At 52.7% G+C, this 21,385-nt stretch overlaps 6 protein-coding genes across 6 annotated transcripts; 5 read left to right on the top strand and 1 right to left on the bottom strand.

Moving 5' to 3' along the window:
• Positions 1-136: 136 nt before the first annotated feature.
• On the top strand, positions 137-2,302 carry BDZ99DRAFT_395902 (uncharacterized protein; the record flags this gene model as incomplete). The annotated part of the gene is made up of 3 exons (XM_033715969.1): positions 137-267; positions 317-1,705; positions 1,765-2,302. Coding segments are annotated over 3 exons (2,058 nt in total), but the record flags the coding sequence as incomplete, so codon positions are not given.
• A 2,537-nt stretch (positions 2,303-4,839) lies between these two features.
• Positions 4,840-7,135, top strand: BDZ99DRAFT_109595 (HET-domain-containing protein). The gene is made up of 4 exons (XM_033712391.1): positions 4,840-4,894; positions 4,962-5,434; positions 5,487-6,542; positions 6,588-7,135. Exons 2-4 carry the CDS (start codon positions 5,176-5,178, stop codon positions 7,094-7,096), a joined length of 1,824 nt encoding a protein of 607 aa, XP_033572642.1. The 5' UTR covers positions 4,840-4,894; positions 4,962-5,175; the 3' UTR covers positions 7,097-7,135.
• A 1,412-nt stretch (positions 7,136-8,547) lies between these two features.
• On the top strand, positions 8,548-9,326 carry BDZ99DRAFT_480354 (uncharacterized protein; the record flags this gene model as incomplete). Its single annotated transcript, XM_033722330.1, has 2 exons — positions 8,548-8,670; positions 8,736-9,326. The coding sequence occupies 2 exons, from the start codon at positions 8,548-8,550 to the stop codon at positions 9,324-9,326; spliced, it is 714 nt and encodes a 237-aa protein (XP_033572643.1).
• Positions 9,327-10,288: 962 nt separating this feature from the next.
• BDZ99DRAFT_574562 (uncharacterized protein) lies at positions 10,289-12,502 on the top strand (the record flags this gene model as incomplete). The annotated part of the gene is made up of 2 exons (XM_033728388.1): positions 10,289-10,339; positions 10,399-12,502. The coding sequence occupies 2 exons, from the start codon at positions 10,289-10,291 to the stop codon at positions 12,187-12,189; spliced, it is 1,842 nt and encodes a 613-aa protein (XP_033572644.1). The 3' UTR covers positions 12,190-12,502.
• An 872-nt stretch (positions 12,503-13,374) lies between these two features.
• Positions 13,375-15,785, bottom strand: BDZ99DRAFT_395866 (uncharacterized protein; the record flags this gene model as incomplete). The annotated part of the gene is made up of 5 exons (XM_033715968.1): positions 13,375-13,759; positions 13,974-14,773; positions 14,824-15,533; positions 15,590-15,617; positions 15,669-15,785. 5 exons carry the CDS (start codon positions 15,783-15,785, stop codon positions 13,375-13,377), a joined length of 2,040 nt encoding a protein of 679 aa, XP_033572645.1.
• Positions 15,786-20,257: 4,472 nt separating this feature from the next.
• On the top strand, positions 20,258-20,863 carry BDZ99DRAFT_480357 (uncharacterized protein; the record flags this gene model as incomplete). The annotated part of the gene is made up of 1 exon (XM_033722331.1): positions 20,258-20,863. One exon carries the CDS (start codon positions 20,258-20,260, stop codon positions 20,861-20,863), a length of 606 nt encoding a protein of 201 aa, XP_033572646.1.
• Between the last annotated feature and the right edge of the window lie 522 nt (positions 20,864-21,385).

A 21,385-nucleotide genomic window follows, 5' to 3' on the forward strand; every position in this document is an offset into this window, starting at 1 on the left:
TTGATACCACCAATCCCGGAGAAGTGTTCGATGATGACTACTTCAGTCCAGACTCCGCAGTACAGGCCAAAAAGGCCGCAGTTGTTGTACGCAAGTAGGAGGCAAATCATATGGCGAATACTTACAAATTGGTTAGGCGTGCGATCTTTGTAGAAAACGAAAGATCAAATGCGATCGTGCCTCGCCGCAATGCTCAAACTGCGTGAGCTACCAAGCCAAATGCGTATTCACGCATAAGAAAAAGCCACGGAAGCTACCTCGCAGAAGGTAGTCTTGATATCTCCCTGAGGAGCTTTCACTCAGCTGATAACGACAGTGGAGAGCGCATCGATAAGCTTGAAACGCGCCTTCGGCACGTAGAAGCTATGTTGAGAAAAGACTTTTCCTCACAGGATCAAGGGAAAGAGAGCGCTCATCCTAAGATGATGCCCTTGGAAGCTCAGCGCGTGTCACCACTGCTAAAGCATAAAAGAGTAGCTAATCTAGACCTCATTGGCAATACCCCTGGCCCAGAAGTATCATCAACGATTCCTTCGACACCATCACAGGATTACGTTCAACTTACGCACACCAACAGCTCACTTCGGACTGGACCTGGTGTAAATGATGTGTTAAAGCTTCCGCGCCACGCATACTTCCGTTTTCCTCCTAAGGACGAAGCAGTAAGAATAGTCGCCGCCTACTTCAATGGCCCAAACAACGCTCTCCCCCTCTTCCACCCTGAAAGCTTCATGCAAAGATTCTATAGACAGTACGGGCAGGAGCAAATAGACGACGACCTGGCTTGGTGGGCATCCTTAAATGTTGCAATGGCGCTGGCACTCCGACTTCACGCCGTGCCAGGGCTCACTTACGAAGAGCAAGATAAGAGAGCTCAACAGTATCTCCAGAACGCATTGACAGTCGTCTCCGACCTCACACTCTCCGAAAGCAGTCTTCTGGCCATACAAGCCCTGCTCGGCATTGTACTATTACTACAAGGCACACCGGATCCCCGTCCAGGATCAGTGCTTCTCGCAGCGGCAATACGCCTATCAAACCATCTTGGAATGCATAGGAAAGGCTCCAATCGTGATCTGGACACTGTTGCGGCGACCCAGCGCGAACGCGTGTTTTGGATCGCAGCTCTTCTAGACAAAGACTTCAGCATCAGAACGGAACAGCCACAAATGATCGACAACGACGACGTAGACAATGATCTACCGGAACAATCACCCCAAGATGGCCTGGGTTACGTTTATGCCCTAGACTCCTTCGCGAGGATCAACTACTTCCGCCTCCGTGTCGAGCTCGCTCTCATCCAGGGCAAAGCATACAGGAACCTGTATTCCGCGCGCGCCTCGAAAAATGATGCGAACACACAACTTTCAACTGTGTTTGAGCTCCACCAGTCCCTCGTTCAATGGAAATCGGGTATCGATCCTCTTTTTTGGGCAGAGAATATTGCGACTTCCGTTCCGAAAGCAACGATGATGCAAATGATCTTTTTGCACTTGGCATATTTCAATTGCCTGGCCACCGTGCATCGAGTATCTTTCCAAAACCGCTTATGGCAAGCAGCAGTGATGATGCCACCAAGTCAGGATGGAAATCGTGAACCGGAATACGACCAGTGGTGTATTTCGGCTAGGAGATGCGCGGATGCGGCGAGGTCTTCGTTGCAGCTTATGGAAATCCTGCCCTTGGAAGAGCATCCTTGTATCTGGTGGGTTTCGATCCTTCTCGACCTCGTACTTTATTTGCTGATATAGCATTCTTTCTCAGGATCATGATGTCCTACTGTGTCTCCGCGATGGTAATCTTGATGGCTAGGATTATTCACACACCGACGCACGACAAAGCCCACTCAGATTTAGCACTCATCAAGCCGCAACTACAGCTTCTGTATTCATTGACTGAAAGAGCTCATGATGCTGGCTTTGAACGAATGCGAAGCTTCTGCTCAGAGCTAGAGCGACAAAGCGAGGTTGCTCTATGCAATACGGTCGAATTACCGAGCGGCACCATAAGCCTTAATGACAGTCAGTCTGAGAGCATGTTCCTTGGGACAAACATACTCGGAATCCAATCGAATGACTTTCAGGGCTACGACTTACCCCCTTGGAATTCTCCGATGTCGGGTCTAGATCGTCTCAATAAGCAGAACCCTCCCAGCTCCGTGCAATTGGAGGATTGGAATGGAGTTCTTGAAAACACAGCATATAGTTTCCCATCAAATATGGATAGTGACGCATTTCAAGACGCATTAGAAATGCCAAGTCTCGAACTATCATTTGTAGATATGGGAGAGTCTCTGCTTTAGAAAAGAGGAGACGAATACTAGTATCTCCAATTTTGGGTTTGGTTCCCTACACTTTACTCTCGCTATGAAAATGCACTTTCTGAAAGAAGACTCAAAGAGTCCCTAACTTCTACTTTAGTTCAACGCTTATGGATCTGACTCTACAGCTCTAAGTCGTGATTTTTTATGACGGTCACGAGCCATAATCACGTGAGACTCACGTGGATATACTCTCTTGTCGTCCGAGGTCAACCGCCTCAAAAACAGAGATAACAGCAACATAACGTAGTCGGCAAGAAAGCTGGCCAGGCAAGCATTTTGGCCACCCCACCAAGCCACCAAGCACAAGATAGCGAATTGCTCAACCATAACAAATTGTATTTAGTGTAGCTATCTACTAGCTAGTTGACTGCCGTCTAGGGTACGTATGTGCCGTGTGTTCAGTTGAAGTGCACATGCTGCACTTGCGTGGTGCTCGCTGCGGTCGCTCGGCCGCTGCCTCTGCTGCCCCCTCCGCTGCACCTGTTTAGCTAGTAGATGCACGAGAGGCCCCTTCTGCTCCTGATAGCACCCCTCCCCTAGCAATATAGGTGCGCTTCTGTGCCCTTTTCCTTTTCTAGCGCTGGTTTTCCATCTGTAGCCTCTCAAATTCGTTAGTAAGTAGGGTAACCTTTAACATCGCCATTTCGCACCCCTTAGCAAGATAGCCAAGGGCTTATTCTGTTGGACTCGGTGGGCTATGCGTACGGCGCTTGAGATAGCGCTTTAGCAAAGCTGTCTGCTGCTGTAGCTCAATGATATTGTGTGGCGTTTCGGCTGCCCAGGATGCATTTAATGGCGGGCGTTGGGGTGGTGGTGTCTGATATTCAGCGTGCAGCTGTGCTAGCACGCGATCAGGGCTGTATGGAACTAGGCCTGTAGCTGCAAATCCTGCCTGTATATTGTTCTGATGTAGTGCTGCCTGCCTGGCCTGCCTATACAACGGCAGGAATTCGTGTTTATAGATGTGATTGACGCCGCCGGCCATTATCTGTTCAACGCTGCGTCCGTAGGCCTGCTTCAACGCCGAGAAACAGCCTACATCTAGGGGCTGGAGTAGATGCAATAAATGCGCAGGCATACAGAGGACGACTATCTAATGATCCAGGCAGAACTGATCGAATTCGGGATTAACGTGGCTGCCGTGGCCATCTAGCACTAGCAGCCGATGCGTGCCAACAGTGCGATCCTTTGTATACTTGTGGAACACCTCTGCCAGCCAGGTAAGGCCTATTTCATTTGTCGTCCATCTATTCTCGCCAACGCCAATTGACTAGTCGTGTGGAATGGTGTTGTACCAAGCAGCTTAGTGCATTACGGCCTCGAAGATGACAAGCGGTGGAATCGCGAACCCCAACGCGTTGATGCACTCGATGATTGTAACCCACTCTCGATTGCCTGGCTGTATAGTCCTAGGCTGGCCGGCCCTGATAGTTCCTGTAATAACTTGTGCAGTTGCAATAACGCCTATCTGGACTCCGGTCGCATCAAAATTGTAGACATCTTCATCTAGAATGCCGTATTAAATCTTAATGTCCTGGACGCGCTTAAACCAGGCGCAAATAAGCACAGGATCTTCGCACTTAGCACGCTGGTAGTCGTACTTGCGATTCTATTTAGATTGTAGGTTGTTGTGGCGCGTAATAAAGTTAGATGCCTATCGCTCACCAACTGGTTGCCCTCCAGGATGCTGCATCGCTAGCAGGCTCGCCATCTGCCGTACGGTCGCGATTTTGCGGTGGCATACCGCGTTGATCCATAAGTAGAATCTATTCCTTAAGGCTTTCTTCTTGTGCTGGGGTAAGACGGCGGTTGGATGCAGGAGAATTGCGCTTTGGCTTGATGCCCTTGACGCGTAGCTGGGCGGTGCTCCGGGGTACATCGAACAGGCTAGTGATCTTTCGAAAACTTATAGATTTGTCTTGCTTATGCGCCTTAATAGCGAGTTCAATTCTGCCCTCTTGATAGAGGGCCTCTTATTGTTGTGGCATAGGCATTGAGGTTGTAGTTGAGAAGCGCGTCGCACGTATGATGGGGTGGCTAGGATGCTTGCCTGGCCAGCTTGCTTGCCGACTACCGTTGCTGATCAATCTGCAGAGTGTTGAATGCCATTAGGTTCCAACTTTCTCGCGGGGCTGCAGGAAGGCTGAAAGCCATACCCAATCCGCGTCCACCACGACTGCCCCAGCTGTCACCCCACTCGCCCCTTACTATACTACTTTGGGAGGTCTTGGCAGTGGATTGATTTATTTCTTATCAATCAATCCAATGGATCCAAGGGCCTCAAACTCAAGCGGCCGGATTATTGCCCACGCTGGGGAATCATGATGTGAGAGTTTGTTTCATGCATGAGGAAGGGCGTTTTAGCCAATAATCCCGAGCTACCCTGTAGGCATCAATCACTCAGACTCAGCCTTTACCCACTACTCTCCTCGAACTGCGGAAGTTGTCGCCATCACATAATCCATTATAATGGAGTTTACAGCTGCTTTGTGTCCATCTTGCGAATCCATGTTTGACTGGGTAGGGACTGGCTTTGAGAAAGAATGGAAAGCCTTCCGTACCCGTTGTACGGTACGGGTTTCTCAAGGGTACAACTTCGACAGTCAGTTGATCTGGTACGCGCTAACAGTGTCGGTAGAGAGGATTCCAGTGATGAGACCGACGGGAAGTCTAAGAGTCGTGAAAGCGAAGCCCAGAATCGCGAAGATTACGAGGAAGGCGTTGACGTCGACGACTGCATTACTCAAGGAGACTTTCTTTTTCCAAAACATGATTCCGACAATGACCAGAGTGAAGACATTGGTATTGGGGAGGATGGTAGGCCTCGCGTTTCCGGGTGGGAAAAAGATGGCATGATAGAGTTTCCATCTAGGCCAGTCCAAGACCTTATCGAATTGGCACATACGTGCAGGATATGCAGGATTTTCCATCTGGCGGTCCTCAAATACAACAAAGAGTCACCAGAACTTCCAGCCGTGGAAATCAATCCTAGCCTGAGAGTGTGGTATGAAGAAGACGAGAGACTTTGCCAGATCAACTTCGACTTCTACGACACCGAACAAAACCTTATCAACCAAAAAACCGGACATATCGAACTGCATCCTGTGTTAGGTATATATGTGGCGCAAAGTAAACCCATCGACGAAAAGCTAATCATGGTTAGATCCAGAACCCAGGATCCTACCAGCTACTGCCTCTACTGGACCTGAAATCTGGGCATGGTTACTTGAGTGTAAGAGCACATGTCTCAAGTCCCATTCGAAATGCCGTCAAGATCATAATGAGAAGTTTCTCCCAACACGGCTACTTGATATTGGGCCAGATCAAGGCTCCCGGATTAAGCTTATCAGCAACGATGACATTCCGCAGAGCTCAGAAACACCTACGCAGTATCTCAGCTTGAGCCACAAGTGGGGAGACTCGAAATTTCTCGCCCTTACCTCATTGAACATATCTCAACTTACGGCAGGCATTGACCTGAAGGAACTGCCTCAAACATTCCGAGACGCTGTCTTGGTCTCAAGACACCTCGGCCATCAATACCTATGGATCGACTCCCTCTGCATCATTCAAGATAGTTTTGCTGATTGGGAACAAGAAGCATCAACAATGGGTCAGGTTTACCAGAATTCAATCTTTAACATAGCCGCCTCCGAGTCCGACGTATCAAGCCATGGCCTTTTCCGGCAAAAGGATAATTCTCTTTGGAAACCTTTCCGAATAAAATTCCGCACAAGCCTTATAGACAAAGACTATTTTTGTTTCTATGACCGGTGGAAAGGCTTTGAGGATGAGACACCCCTCAATGCGCGTGGTTGGGTGCTTCAAGAACGCTTGTTGAGCCCTCGAACCATTCATTTTGCCACACCGGTATTCTGGGAATGCAGAGAATTGGTTGCATGTCCCGCAAAGATGCGCATCAGCCATCAAATCCCTCCCGAGTGGAACGTTAAGAAGATTTGGCCGAGTTGGTACTCCGAGCATTTTGACAACACCTGGGCAATCCTAAAATTTTGGGAAACTTCTGTGGGGAAGTATACTAAATGCTCACTGACGAAGTCGTTTGACAAACTGATTGCGATATCTGGAATTGCCAGGGTGGTGCAGTCTATCTTGAATGATGACTATGTCGCTGGTCTTTGGAAGCATCACCTGATTCGCGGGTTGATATGGCATGTTCAGCCCAACAAGCCATTCATGATCGCTAAACCGTATAGAGGTAAGTCATGAAGATGATTGTCATTGCTGTTCTGACATGAGAAAGCTCCTTCGTGGTCATGGGCATCTATTGACGGCCCGATCGACACATCCCTCTCACAAAATGCCTGCAATCCTCTGGCTACCATCCTAGCCTGCCAAACAACCGGCTCGAATGTCGACGTTTTCGGGAACCTCACAGATGGATTTATCGAGCTAACAGCGACACTAATACACATGCCAAGGGAAATTTACGCAGATCTCGAGGCAGACCCATATCTCGATTTTCGCGTCTCGTTTGAGACTGACCCTAATCCCTATAGTGAAGATATCTTTCTGCTGCCAATATCGACTATTGGCTTTGACATTGTATCACAAAAGCTCTGCATATTTTGTCTTGTTGTTTCGCCGACTGGGCAGCGCCGCGGCTCAGCATGTTATCAAAGGGTTGGATCGGCCCTCCTCGACGCCAATGGAAATAGAATGGATTCAGGGATATATAATACGATGAATCTTCCAACCTGGGTGCCACCACCGTGGCTGAAAGGCGACACGGAGAGGTTGACGTTAGTTTGAAGGCAACGTTATTCGCACCTTACGGAGGCGCTTCAGAAGTTGGAAATAAAGTTAGCCATCTTGGCCAACACGGAAGACCTAGGAACACTGGAGCAAAATCATTCTCGAAATGATCAGTAAAAAGACCAGCACAGACGTAGCAGGCTGATGGTGCATGGGCATAGCAGGACGCCGGAGAGGGCCAGACGACACATGGCAACGGGCGTAGCGGGTGAAGAGGATGCGGAAGAAAATGGCTGCTCCATCTTGGTTAGTGGGAGGGAAATACCGGCTGTACTCTGCGGGCTTGAGTATACAGACAGCAACTCCTGCAAGACATGGTCGGCCTTGTGGAGAGGGGAGGCCTGGTAAGGTACCGCGAAGCGGCGGCAGCTGTGAGGCGAGGTGTATCATGGCAGCGACCGGAGGAAGAGCAGCTCCTTGGGCAGGGCCGTGGGCTTCAAAGAGCAATTACTTGGCCTATGGCCACAATCTAGCGTGCTAGGCTGTAGAGGTACTATGCACCGGGTTGGGGGCCCTCATTGCGCCTGACTCCCTGTTCGAGCTGCGGTGGACAAGGACACTGTCTGAATACCTGCCCGAGAGGACGGAGGGCTATCATGAGCTTAAGGAGCAAATAGGAAAGGGTGGTAGAATCTTGCGGCAGGCACGCGTCACGTCGTATACAGCCTCACTCCCTCCTCGCTATACTCTATACATCATCATCTTCATCCCCATACCAGCGCTTACAGCCTCTACTCCATCATCATACATTATTCTCAATCACGCGCAGCCATGGGTCGCTACAAGGTGTCGCAAGTAGAGGATGATTTCCGGGCGCTCCAGAAGAAACATCTCGAGGAGATTACCATTCTCAGAAAGCAGGTCTATGACTATATACACCGTGGAGACGCCGACACGATGACTCAGGCCGCTATCACTCAGACATAAGCCACATATTACACCAAAAGCGTTAGGATGCTCGCCAAGAATTCATAGATATGGCCGTAGCTCGGTTTGTGAGTTCCGACCGGGCGTTTGGCCAACGATTCCTCCCGAGTCTCATAGCGCAAGCTGACTGGATTAGGATGATTTCGTAGGGCTTCTGATACCCACCGTCTCAACGCAAATCCTGCTGCATCTAGCATACCGCTCCATCTAGCAGTACCGTTTCAACTAGCAGTCCCGCTCCAGCCACGATCCCTGACACGAATCGCCTTATCACCCGCTTGTCTGAAACCTGGTCCACAATTATCAGACAGAAATCAGAGCATTATGTGGAAGTTCATTGCCCATTATGCAAAGCTAACGCAGGCAAGCCAAAAAAGAAGGGGGCATCTTTTTTTATAGGTTCCAATGGCATCTATATGCATATGAAAGCAGTCCACAAGACGGAGAAAACCTGAGCCGATGCTGAATAGCAAATGATAAAACGGTATTTTACCAACGATCAAGTCTACGCTCTCTATCACATGGCACCCAATGCCCCTCAAATAGAAGTGAGGTTCCTTGGGCCTTCTGGGAATGTGTTGATGCAACAGCTCCGCCCGCCGCCGCCACGTCGTTCGGTCAACCCACTCCCATCTCACGACTCGGTAGCTGAAACGCCCCCAGCACCCCTCAATGAGAGCGAATCGAGGGAATCTCTGTACACGGAAAGAGGAGCGCAATAAGCTCAGCCGCTGCCCCAAAAGCTGGATCCTATATTGAGAAGACCACTGCAGCAACGGACACACCTCCGCAGAAGCGTACGAAACGGGGGGATGATACGAATCTTGGAAAGCGCGCGACCTTGTCCAGCGAGAAAAGCGTGGAGGAGCGAGAAGCCGAAGACAGCAATCAAAAGACAAACATCTCCATTGATTCACGTCTAAATCCTATCGGAACGACTTATGAACGCGTCGAGACTGCTGCGGGTTCGGCGGCACCCACAGATCCCTCATACCACAATGCAAGCACGGGCATGACCACCCAAATGCCTCTACCAGCACTTCCCGTAGGCGGAAATGACTCTGTAATAGGGGCAGAAGCGCTCTCAGCACCTGGAGCTTTGACTGGAACTCAAGTAGCGAGCTCTGTCATACAGAAGGTACCTCTAGTAAAGCATCGAAAGATGACCACTGCCAACGGTGACGAAGACACGGACGGCTCGGATACGGATGCGGATATTGCGCAGCCAAACTTGTATATACAGTCGTACAAAGATTCCCTAAGCAGACTTGCCTCTCAACCACATCATTCAGATTCATAGCTGAATTCAAATTTGGTGGTCTTATTCATTTGCCGGTTATGTCTATTCTAGAAGGCTATCGATAGGTTGCAAGAGCCCCTAGACCTGACGACTACGACCCTTTTTCCATCACAAGAGACGGATAGCCGTATTCTCCTTTCTTAGGCTACAAACTTGCTTCTTTCGGCACATAGTCTCCCTCTTTTCGTTGACCTCATGATGATGTATATGGCCTGGCGGGTGCCTATAAAGAAGCGATAGTGACAAGACTCCATTCCACATCAAGTTTCTTGTTTTACACCTCTTATCTCGGACCATTGCTTTCGAAAATCCCACGATTCGGTGATTGCGAACGCAGACCGTAGATCAGCGTTACTGGATGAAGATAGCTGGGTTCGGCAAATGTCGATGACCCGTGTTCCATCGCCTCCCTGTGATGCACGTTATCTACTGTCAGCGTACAAAAATACAGCATCAGCTTCCTAGCTATCTGCTAATGTATTCGATGCGCCACCGGGAAGCACCCCTTGACAAAAGACTGTAGGTCTTGCAGGTATTGTACCGGGCGTTGATGGCCACCTCTAACAACACTGGCGTAGCACCGTCGGAGGCCCTCCAATTTAGTAAGAAAAGTGGCAGCTTGATGTCGAGGTTCGCGCGCAGTGAACTAAAGGGCTAGCTGGATGAGGTATCGAAATTGCTTCTGCCGTAACAAGAGTGTGAAATCTGCTCAACTGTCCATTAGATTTTACTCATGCAGCACTGTCTGAGGCCCTTCAACTTGGAATTATAGCAGCGTGGAGTGGAGGATCGTGAAAATTTAGACTGTTATGGATATTCTAGAGTAGCAAAGTCCGTCTTAACTCCGTCCGAAAGCGTCCGTCGCTTTTGGTCTAAACCTAGACGCAACCACCGCGCATCCTGCCCTACCTCCACACGTCAAATGCTGTCCCTGTCAAAAACCCACTTCAGGTCCATACACCATGAAACCTCCAAACCGAGCATGCCGCACGTGTAAGCAGCGTCGCGTCAAGGTAAGGCTTCAAAGCGCACTAGTAATTGCTTACGTGATACTATACTAACTTCATCCCAGTGCGACGAAGCACAACCGGTCTGCAATCGATGTCAAAAATCAAACCTCGTATGTCACAGGGCCGAAGAGCGCAAACTCATCTTCCTGGACGAGAACGAATACGCCGTTGGCAAGCGGAAACGACCTCGTGGACCGAACACGAAAACGGCTGCAGTATGCATCATTCGAGACACGACCAAATCGAGATCCAAGCTCAGCCCCAAGAACGTCATATCAAAGAACCCCAAAGTACCTTCGAGATACCCGAAAGATGTCGAGAATGTTGTCTTACTCCCAACGCCGCCTCCTGAGGCCCAGAGATCCTCCATCCCCCTGGCCCTCACCACTCCCTTAACCGAGCAAGCCCTTACCTACTATTCCCGCTGCTACATCGAATCGCCCCCGAATCTCCCTGAAATTGCTGATGGTCACCTATCCCACGTTTTAGTCTCGTCCTGCTTCTCGCACCCGCATTCAGTCCTCAGCCTCGCTATCGCCGCCGTCTCCCATGCGACCTTCGGGCGGGCGCGTAGGAGTCCTGCCGCCCTCGCTGTTGGCCGCAGCACATACTCAAAAGCGTTGACGAAAACAAACCAGGCGCTGCGAGATGTGGACGGCGTGGTGATGGATGAAGTGTTGCTTGCGGTCATGCTACTCAGCTTTTATGAGAACTCAGTTACGGAGAGGAGCCTGGGGAAGAAGGCTGAGACGAACTCTAACGTTGTGAAGGAGGAGAAATGCAGCGGGATTGAGGATATAGCAGCACGCAGTTTCGCGCACCACGATGGCGCAATGGCCGTGTTGAGTTTACGACGCCAGTCAGCTCCCCGCAGGATGAAAAGTCTAGAGCTGGACAAGCTGGTGCGACGGCAGCTGCTGAGGTCTTTGTTATTGAGGAGCATGCCGGTCCCGCCTTGGCTGCGAGATGGCGAGAAGTTCGGAGAGTGTGGGATCGCGCTCGGCCTGGATAGGGGTATGGTGGAAACGGCATCCCTGCGCTATCAAATTAGTACCATCGCTGAGGACTCCTCCGCGGGACTTTTATTGTTGGGAAGGCACGAAGAGATGATGAGACTTAGGCGGCTGCTGGTAGGAGCTCAGGCGCTAGATGATTTGTTGGTGCTTTGGACGAACAATTTACCGCCCCAGGACTGCTACAATACCTTTGTTGTAGAAAGAGAAGGCACAGATAAAGTTGGCAACATGGTCTTCGATAGCACTGTCCACGTATACCCTACAGTAGGCCACGCGGGGATGTGGAACCGGTATCGTGCCCTTCGACTGACAGTCAACGACAACAAGCTCAAAATCCTCTCCATCCTTGCTAGATTTCCACACGTCGACACGGCCTCTCTAACAGGAGCGACCCACTTGAAGATCCAGCAACTTGCTGACGATCTTTGCGCCAGCGTGCCGTACATGCTCGGTCTACTTGAGAACAGTCGAGAAACTGATGGCGTCGCCATTATTACATGCAAAGACCTAGGATCCCTAAAAGGCGCCGTCAAAGGCGCCACGGCCTCATTCCTTTGCTGGCCACTGACAATGGCGACTATGGTCTCATCAATACCAGCACAGCACCAGCGATACCTTCGAGACCGCTTACTCGACGTGAGCGAGATCGTTGACGATGGTGTATTGGAACGAGTTGCGGATGGCTTCTCCTCTCCATCGCCAAATCCTACGGAGACGCATGTGTTTGTAACAGCGCTTCAAAGTGCTGACTTGGGTATACACAAACACTTCCCCTGGACTGCTCGGTCTAGCACTGGATTCGACCTGCTACCTGGCTTGTCGAGTTGGAAGACATAGAGATTCGGGATGCTCTGGTCAATAACCGATCCGCAATGTCCCGAACATCGCAACAATATACATTGCTGCGCCATGTCACGATGCGACGGTGGTGTAGTACGGTGACAAATGTCTACCGTGGACTCATGAGAGTCAAAACGCAGCTTACGATAATGGCTACCAACCAACCAGGAACCTCACCACTACTCAGTTGTGCATTATAGCTCCCGCCGAACCAATGTACAAGCTACTGAAGCGACCAGCTCGGCAAGTTAAAGATATAGAAAACAAGAATTAGATATCATGTAACAACAATACACTCTCCTCTAGACACTCCGAGACCGTCCCAGAACTCACGACACAGACAATCCCCACTTCAACCTCACCGTTCACCCCATGCGCCACTCCGAAGTACTTCCGTATCGTCCCCAGTACAACAACCTCTGCTATCTCCCCCTCTTTCCCATGCCGGCATCCCATCTCCGCCACCCACCCCGTCCCTCTGCCCTCATTTACCACTCCCCCTTTCCCTCATCTCCTCGCTATAACCCTGATATTAAACCCACATGCCATCCCAATTTCAAAAAATAAATAAAAAGCCTGAACACCAACACCAAAATCTCCGATCCCAGCGCCCCCCATGCCGCCCCCTGTCCGGCACTCAAACCCCACCCCCACCGCCGCCCGTGCGCCATCCACTGCCGCACCAAACCTCGCTGTGCCAGCCTCACCTGCACCACCCCAAGGCCAAGGCCCTCAACAGCCGGCGATCATCATCAGCACCTCGCAGCTTACCATCTGCACCGTCGCGCCCCGCCTGCGCCCCCGCATAACACGAGTCGGCCGGGTGCTGATCCGGCAGGATTTCACGAGCAGCCGGTGTTGATCGCGGCTGAAGCGGTAAGATGACGACACGTGAGGGAGCGAGGGAGGGAACGAGGGGGATCGACCGGGGCTACAGAGTTGAATTAGCGTCCCGGATTTGCTTTTGCGGGCTCAACTTGGTAGACGGTGGCAAGTACCGTAGTTAGTAGAGAAGTTCTTTTCAGGTAAGCTGTAGTTAGCCAGGAGAAGTCCCGCGACAGATATACTATTGAGGTATCAAACGCCTGTAGATGACATTCCCTTCTCTATTTTTGCCGGCGCGTTCAAAAACCCAAACACTATCAGTACAAAACACTCCGAGAAGCCTCCCCTCCCTGTTTTCTACTGCACCCCGTAGACCCCACCAAACCCCTCGCCCTCAACGTCCCACCCAAAGTCCGGGCTGCCGCCGGTATAAATGAGCGCCTCGTCTAGATCCATCGGCCCAGCCATGCTCGTGGGGCTAATCTCCGTCCCGGCCTCCAGGCCCGAGATGCTCGGCGGCTTATCTGGCGAGTCGCCGAGCGAGAGGCTGCTGAAGAGGCCCTTCATGTCGCGGAGGTCTTCCGAGATCTGGTCCTTGGGCTCCGTGGTGCGGTCGTGGCTGAACTCCTTGATGGAGCGCACGATAGGTGGGCAGCCCTCGTCGTTGGGGAACCACCATCTCGTCACGTCGATGCCCCAGTCGTCTGTCATGCGCGTGCGGAAGGTGGCGGGGTAGATGTAGCTAGAATGCCGCACATGTGGGTCAGCAAAAAAAACAGGATTCGGGATTCGGATGAATTCTTGTATCACGAGGTTAGAATTCGGAGAGGTGTATATCAGCGTATCCTAAGTCTCAGATCCGCATGGGGCAGCTGGCTAGGGCGCTGCGGGGTGTGGATTGACGAAGGGCAGGGAGCGGGAATGAACAAGGGACCAAGGAGATTGCGACTACGCACCCAGAAGTCTCGATCTTGGCAAGCTTATGACGGAGCCATGTAATATGCCTCTGGTCTTTCGGCAGGAAGAGAGTTGCGATTCCGAAACTAGCTTGTGCTTCTATGAGAGCACCGGGCGGGGAGTGCGGATACAGTTCGATGGCTTCGAACATCTGGCAAGTTTTGTAGGCTCTCCGGACGGTTTCTTCCGAGAATGGCTGGCGTAGAGCCATTGAGGTCATCAGCTTGAACATCAGGTCTATAGCCCAGAAATCGAGTAATAGGTAGTTTGTCGTCCATAGTTCGCCACCCCTGATATTATGTGGATCATACGGGTCGACTGGATCATCCGGATGCCGTGGTGGTGCTCCGGAGAAATCTGTGATGAAAGCATTAGGATCTAGAAGTGCGGGATCGATGTCTTTTTCGTAGTTTTCGTAGCGACTAGTTATCTCGGCGAACTGTGCAGCGAAGTCTTCATCCCCTATGTCTCCCTTCCCCTTCTTCGCAAACAGGATGGCAGTATCGGTAGCTAGGAGGCGAGAGTACGAGAACCGTTCTTCGAACTTCATTGTCAGATCATTCGGGCTGTCGCGAAGGCGTTGTACGTAGTAGACATGGCAAGCGTCAAACCAGTCCCGGCCTAGAACAGTTTCGTGGTTGGATTGGAACCCCACGAAGAGGTCGAACCGTATGTACCAAAGCAGTGTCTTCCGTAGAGTTTCGCTCTGCATTATCGTCTGTGGAGAGTAGAGTTTAGTCAAAATCTGATATGCAGCCTTTTGATGTCCCATGAGATTTATCCAGTCTCCTAGTAGCTCCTATCTCTAACATCAGCAGGCATATTATCATTGCCGAGAGAGCAATTTACCTCAATGCTAGCAAGCTGTAGGATAGTCAACAGAGTCGCTAGTCCGTGCTTCTTATTCTTCAAGAGAGACTGCCTAAGTAAAGAAACAGATTTGTTGTAGTACTTCAGAAAATTTTGAAGCTTGCCGTCCGGTTTCGTAAGAGTATGGTAATACGCAGCAAACCCAACCACGGCGTACAGCAGGGGCTCATTCTTCACCGCAATTTCCAGAAACGTCGTCTTCAGGAAAGACTCATGGTCTCGCTTGAAGCAATAATGGTGGTGAGACATTTTGGTGCGATGGAAGTTGAGGTAGAATTTGACGTCCTGTGGTAGCTCTGGCCAAGGACGATTCGATGCTGCTTGTTTTGCTGCCTGCATGCTAGCCGAGCGAGAAAGAGAAGGTCGAGATGTGGGAACTGTAACGGTCGTCGATCCCTCTGTTGAAGGTGATGGGCTTCGATCATGAGTTAGTGACGGCGTATCTGAGGGTTCTCGAAGCGACTGCGTAGTCGACCTGCGGCTCACAGAGTACAGCTCTGGAAGGCGGCCTTCGCCATGCTCATCGTCATCTGGAATTGGTGGCAGTAGTTCCTTCGGGTCGTGATCATACTCTTCCCCCGAGGACCCATTCTCTTCGGGCGATGACTTCGATTTGGCCCCACTCCGACTTGACTTTGACGAGGTTGAGGGCTCCGGATATACACAATCTCTGTTGCCCTTTCGGCAGCCTGTCATGGAGAGTTGTCAGCAGAGCGTCAGTAATCTCTCTCTGAAATGCACATACGCTCGCAGATGGGATGCATCTCGTCACACTGCCATGTCGATCGTCAGCCTGGCCAACGGGCAAGTCTGCATAAACATACCTTGACCCGCCTGTTCCTGCAGGTATAGCAGCCGCTTCGCGTTCTGCGATGCTTGACATGCTCGCCGGTCTGAGTAGAGCGTCGCCTCGCACGCGCACTGCCTGGCACATGAGGCATCTCTAGCGCCCGGGGGTCATCCTCGTAGGCCACATAGGTTTGGTGGAGGTGCTCGTTGGACAGTTGCGGCTGCATGTGGTGCAGGCCGTGCTGGTAGCCATCCTGGGGGTTTACGGGTGGGATATTGCCGGGAACCAGTGGGTTGATGCTATAATACTGCGGCAGATTGGGATTCTGCTGGTAATAGCCGTCCATAGCTGGGTACAGAGGAAGACGTGAGCGAAGGTTCGAAGTGATGGCTGCAGGTAGTTCTGACTAACGTCATCCGTGCTCGAATGCTCAGTTAGGAAAGCCAGGCGGCGATCGAGGGTCAGTGGACTTCAGGCGACGGACAGGAAGTTGGGGTTGCGAAGTGTCGACAAGGAATAGCGCGGGCGGGCTAAGATAGCCTGAAGTAATGTGATAATGGACGGGCCCCTTGCTAGCAGACGACGAACGGACAGGAAGCGGTTTATGAACCTGGCAGATAAAGTCCGCACTGTGGGGAGCGCTCGGCGATGCTGGGGCGGTGGGCAGAGGGCACGCCGCGGCTGGTGGTGGACGGCGCGCTGAAACAGCCGGGAGCGACGGAGGATATGAGGCGGCACACAGCAGCGTTTGAGTGCCTGAACTACTGCCTGTGACAGACGACGGGCGCGGGGACGAGATGGAAGGGCTCTTTTGCGTGATGCAGGCCGGGGGGGTTTTGGACTGAGAACCTGCGGCCAGTGACTGGCGCCGGCAGCGCTGCTCCTGACTGGCCTCTCGGATGGCACAGCGCCTGGAGGATGCGTGTGGTGGTGGACGGCGCGCTGCAACGGGGGTCCCTGGGGTGGTCTTAACTGCGATAATATATGTAGGGCATATAGCAGGGAGCAGCGGCGTCGCAGGGCCTGGGACCAGTTGGGAGCAGCTTATCGACGAGCGTACCGCGGGGGTTTTTGCTGGGCGCATATCGAACGGGCAAGCAGCTAGCTGTTGCGGGCGAGGGCTGGCCTGGCCCCAGCGGCGGCGTGCACTGGCGTGTGTCTCTGCGCTCCATGCTCCCCCGGTGCTGATCCAGCTGTCAACCCTCCCTGCGCTGTGGTCGGCGCAAGGACGCGGAGCCATCCAGCAGCCATGCATATGGGACGATCGCCATGCACCGCCGGGAAGAGGCAAACTTTGCACCGAGCGTGCCATGTGAGACAACCGGCGCGACGCCTCAACAGCACGGCGTTGCCCGCAGAAGTCTAATGGGACTCCCCGCTGCACGACGTTGAGGGCTCCCGAGGTCTAAGTCTGTTGCTGGCGCCAGGGCCGGTGAGCACTCGCTCTGATATAGGGCGGCCATTTCAGGTCGTGTGGCTTCAGCGGTCGTCTCGAAGCAGTGCGAAGACCGATGCAGCTGTCGTCCCAGCACTCTGACCAGCTTCGGGACTTCGCTCGATCCGTCCCTTGCCCTGCGGGGGATGGAGCAATCCGTGTGGCCGAGCCTTGCAGGCGCTCCCAAACGTCTCCCAGCTCGCCGCGAGGCTGACCCTTTGGGCGAGTGCTATACAAATCGGGAGTCTTGGGCGAAAGCCGCCGTCAAGAACTGCCCTCAGCATGACGCCAGCCCGGCAGACGATTCGAATTGCCATGCGCCTCACGCCTCCACTCTTGCTCCCTGCCACCTCTCGAGATCCAGCGGCCTGGAAATGCCAAAGCAGCTGCACTCTGCGCTCCGAGCACGCGTGGAGGGCCATGGGTGGCCGAGAGGATGCATTGCGTTCCAGCGACCGTGTTGCTTTTGCAGAGAGGGATATAGATACTCACGGCACCCAGAGTCGTATGCGTACACTAACTTGTCACGGAGCTCACGGAGCTCCCGGCGTAGATGCACACTCGGAGACTTTGCGGGCCGCAGACGTCTGGGAGCGCGTTGGTCTGACCATGCACTGCTCTTGGAGGACGTGCTGCGTGCTGCGTGATGCGTGATGCGTGAGAGAACCCGGGCTGTAGAACGGAAGAGGCCGTGTTTCAGCGTCCGCGGCTCGCCCGCCGGCGTCTCAGTGGTGGGAAGCTGCCGTGCTCAGCTGTACGTCATGTAGATTATACCAACTGTGGAGCGCGGCGCGCCCTGATAGACTGTCAGGGCTCAGCGAGGCCGGCGTCAGCCGTCCAGCGATCAGTGCACAGGTGCAGCAAAAGGCCTGACCTGATATGACGGCATGCCCAGCACCGAACGGTCTGATGTGACCTGGCGAGAGCGGTGCATGAAGGCGCATGAAAGGTGCGTGCTGGCGCTGTGGGGTTGGCGAGCCGTTCTTGGGAACGGCGGTGGTGCTAGAGCGGCCGGCTGTCTGCTCTCGGGATGGCATGCGTTGGGGCCCTCCCGCGTCCATGGAAGGCTCCACGTGCCGGACAAGCTTGTTCCCTGCGACATGTTTGCCGTCGCCACGAGAAGCCGTGATTCGAGCACCATGTCGAGGGAGGGAGTGCGGCCACTTAGAAACTTCCGTATTCCGCATCGCAGACCGTCAGTCCATGACTCTAGTGCGCGGCCGCCTCCCGGCGCCCATCATCCGCCCAGCCTTGCTTGCGTTCCCGTCAGCGCAACTCCCGCCAGAGCCTACATCTGTACGCAGCACCCTGGCCAAACTCAAAGTCGCACCAGCGTGGTGGCGGACGGCTCGGATGAATGTGTAGAAAGAAGCAATTTCTCAACGGGCAGCTAGGGCCGTCAGACGTTCCAGCGCCAGGGCTCGAGCATGATGATCCCGAAGCCAAACAAGACAGACGCAAAGAAAGTGGTGCCCACAGACACACCGTTCGTGCCAGTGGCTGCTTGCACGCACCAGCATGAATTTGGCAGCCTGTTTTGGGAGCGCCAGATTCGTGAGATCGAGATGCCTGTGCGCGCCGTGACCAGGTGTGACTCGAAGCAGTCCCATCACCGACAATGCACACACACGCCCCAGCGCGTTCAAGCAACTCCTGGGATGTGGACTCATTACCTAGGTCGCGTGGCAGTCAATATTCCGTGCTCCGATGCTATACTGACTGCGAGGCCGTGATAGTGCTGATGTTCTTTCGAAATGAGACTTGCGCGTCTCGCTGGAAAGAATCAGTGCTGTGATTTCTGGCGCTATCACAATGTCGACGCCGCCGGGCCGCGGAGTTGCTGGCAACTGGTTTTCGAAGCCATGGTATGTACACATAGTCTGCCAATGGAGTGAAGTCGACTTTAGCCTAGTGCCCGGGCCGGAGTTCGCCCGGTGCCCTAGCCTTTCTTGGACCCACCTCAACTCTACCTTTGTAGGCATCTCGAGTCTTCCTCTTGCACTCTTATGATATGTCAGTTGTGCAAACTCGTCAGTCAGCTTCTTCTCAGTCTTGCGGCGCAAAGTGGTCCATGGACCGGTAGGATCCCACCTTCGCAGCTTGCTAGGGATCAACGGCCCAAAACCACGACTCACATCCTCACGAGGCGATGGACATCTACGCTTTGCAAGGAGAACCATGTTCGTGAACAAACGCATTCATACCTCGTCAGCCCATCCTAATTTCCGGTCCCTATTGGCAAAATAATGACTCGCAATATCCCGTCCCAACTCGGGCATAATTCTTTCTATTATTGGCACAGGATCCGTACAGGTACCTTTGTATTGAAAAGGGATTCGAGTCGTTGAATTTGGGTCGCTGCCCGGGCCGAAACGGTGGCCCGCATGGCAAAGTCCGTGCGGGATCAGAAAGTTTATATGGAATACGAGCCTGATCTGATTACTACAGTATTGGGTTACATGTTTGGGCACACGGATATGCGACTGCTTTGGCTTCGCTCTGTTTTCTCGATTCCACTGTAAGGGGTGTCCTAGGTAAAATGGCTTCATTTAGTCAAAAGGTAGTCTAGTTTCCACTACGTCGACCTTTACATCGTGTTTGGAGTTGACAAAGCCTGTCGGGGTACCCCAGCCGGTTGCAAGGAGTGCCCAAACTTATGTATTGGTACTGTATATTCGCACAATGATTCATACGGCGATCTTACTGTCGCAGCCTGCACTATATGTCGCCCATGAGTCGAGCCAACATGAAGCTGCCATGTAAGCAGCTTTCAGGGACTGCCACCGAATCTGAGTTCAAATCAGAACGCGCCGCTGCGGTGCCGTCCTGCCGACCTGCCCTCAAACTCAAAATCAAATCGCACTTTCAGCCAGCGCCCTCCCAAAGCCCGCACTACCTCGCAAGCGGTCTCCAAAGAAGTAGCTGCATGCATACTGCGCCAGCAGCAAAGTCTAGGTACACACCCTCTCAAAGGCTCAGCCTAATCCAGGTAATGCCTGCTTCCTTACACAAGCACCAAAACCAAAGCCGCCACAGAAACGTGGACATGCTCTTAAAATATGCCATTATCGCCCGTTAAATGGAGCGTCCCGCCTCATCCCTGACATACACATCCGCCAAAAAGCAAACTCCAAAGCTCCCCCAATGATTGCCCGTGGACCACACATACACACATCATACAAATACCTATGCAATGTTCGCCGCGTACCGAATCTCCCTCCCCAATCAATCGCAGTTTCGCAAACGCCCCAACGCCAATTCAGCCAGCCCAAAACGGCGCCCAAAAAAGCAACCGGATCCAACCACGACCGCCCATCCGCTTCATGGCGTGGATTTCGCACCACTCACCACGCGCTCTAATGCCTGGCCAGCGCTCCTCGGCATGGTCTGATCAGCTCCCGAAGCGCAAATGCGGCCCGACCAAAGAACCTCCCGTTACAGTCCATCGAATCGACCGGCCCGGTACAAGAACTCCCAACCTAACCCCCGCAGTCCCGAACTGTGGCTTGCTGTACCACGGACCACACGCTTACCACGACACAGCACCTGCTACAGACGCACAAGACTCACAGGAATGGAACTGCTTACGGCCTGCGGTGCCGTCGTATCAAGAGGCGAATGTGCCTGCCTGCCTGCCTGTCTACCTGCCGTGCCGCAACACGGCACATGAAGGATTGCAGCAAGCCGAGGAATTCATCGGGATCGCCTTTCTTGTCCCGAAGGGGACCCAAACCTCCCAGGTGCTCCATCCATCGCGCGCAAGCAGCGGAGAAAGCCGGAAAAAAGTAACTTAATACATAGCGCATTGCGAGCAGGAATCGATCGAGCGCATGGAGGTTACATATTCAAAAGGCGCCAAACAAGCTGCACAACTTACTGCTAATAACGAGGATACCCTCCTCCAAGGAACTTGCTCGTGTCTGTTCGCCTACTTTATCCCGATTTGGGCCACTCTATCTAGGACTCCTCCGTAGCACATATCGCGGGCTTGCAACGATCGGCGCGGGAAGCCTTACATACAGCCTACGCCACGCAGCAAGAAATCCTGCCACAACTTTGCAGTCATCGAGGGATGCTGGTTTCGCTTACTTTACCCACATCCGGGCAAATCAATCTAGAACGATTGAGTAACGCATACAGAATGCATGTCACCAAAAGCCGACTCATAAGAAGGGAAGCAGTTGTCATGATTTAGTCGTCGTTGCGCAAGATAGTTATTCCCCGCTCTGGTTAGGCAGCCGCCCTCAGAAACACTGGCTGCGTCGGCCACCGTTACCCACCATCCTATTCCTCAGCACCATTGCCTAAATGAGAGT

The sequence above is a fragment of the Mytilinidion resinicola genome (assembly GCF_010093595.1).
Source record: "Mytilinidion resinicola strain CBS 304.34 unplaced genomic scaffold BDZ99scaffold_18, whole genome shotgun sequence".
Taxonomy (NCBI): Eukaryota; Fungi; Ascomycota; class Dothideomycetes; order Mytilinidiales; family Mytilinidiaceae; genus Mytilinidion; species Mytilinidion resinicola.

Coding starts and splice junctions, on each gene's coding strand:
- BDZ99DRAFT_109595 (XM_033712391.1), top strand. CDS start 5,176: ATGATAGAGTTTCCATCTAGGCCAGTCCAAGACCTTATCGAATTGGCA. Junction 5,435..5,486: donor CGAACTGCATCCTGTGTTAG/GTATATATGTGG, acceptor AATCATGGTTAG/ATCCAGAACCCAGGATCCTA. Junction 6,543..6,587: donor GATCGCTAAACCGTATAGAG/GTAAGTCATGAA, acceptor GACATGAGAAAG/CTCCTTCGTGGTCATGGGCA.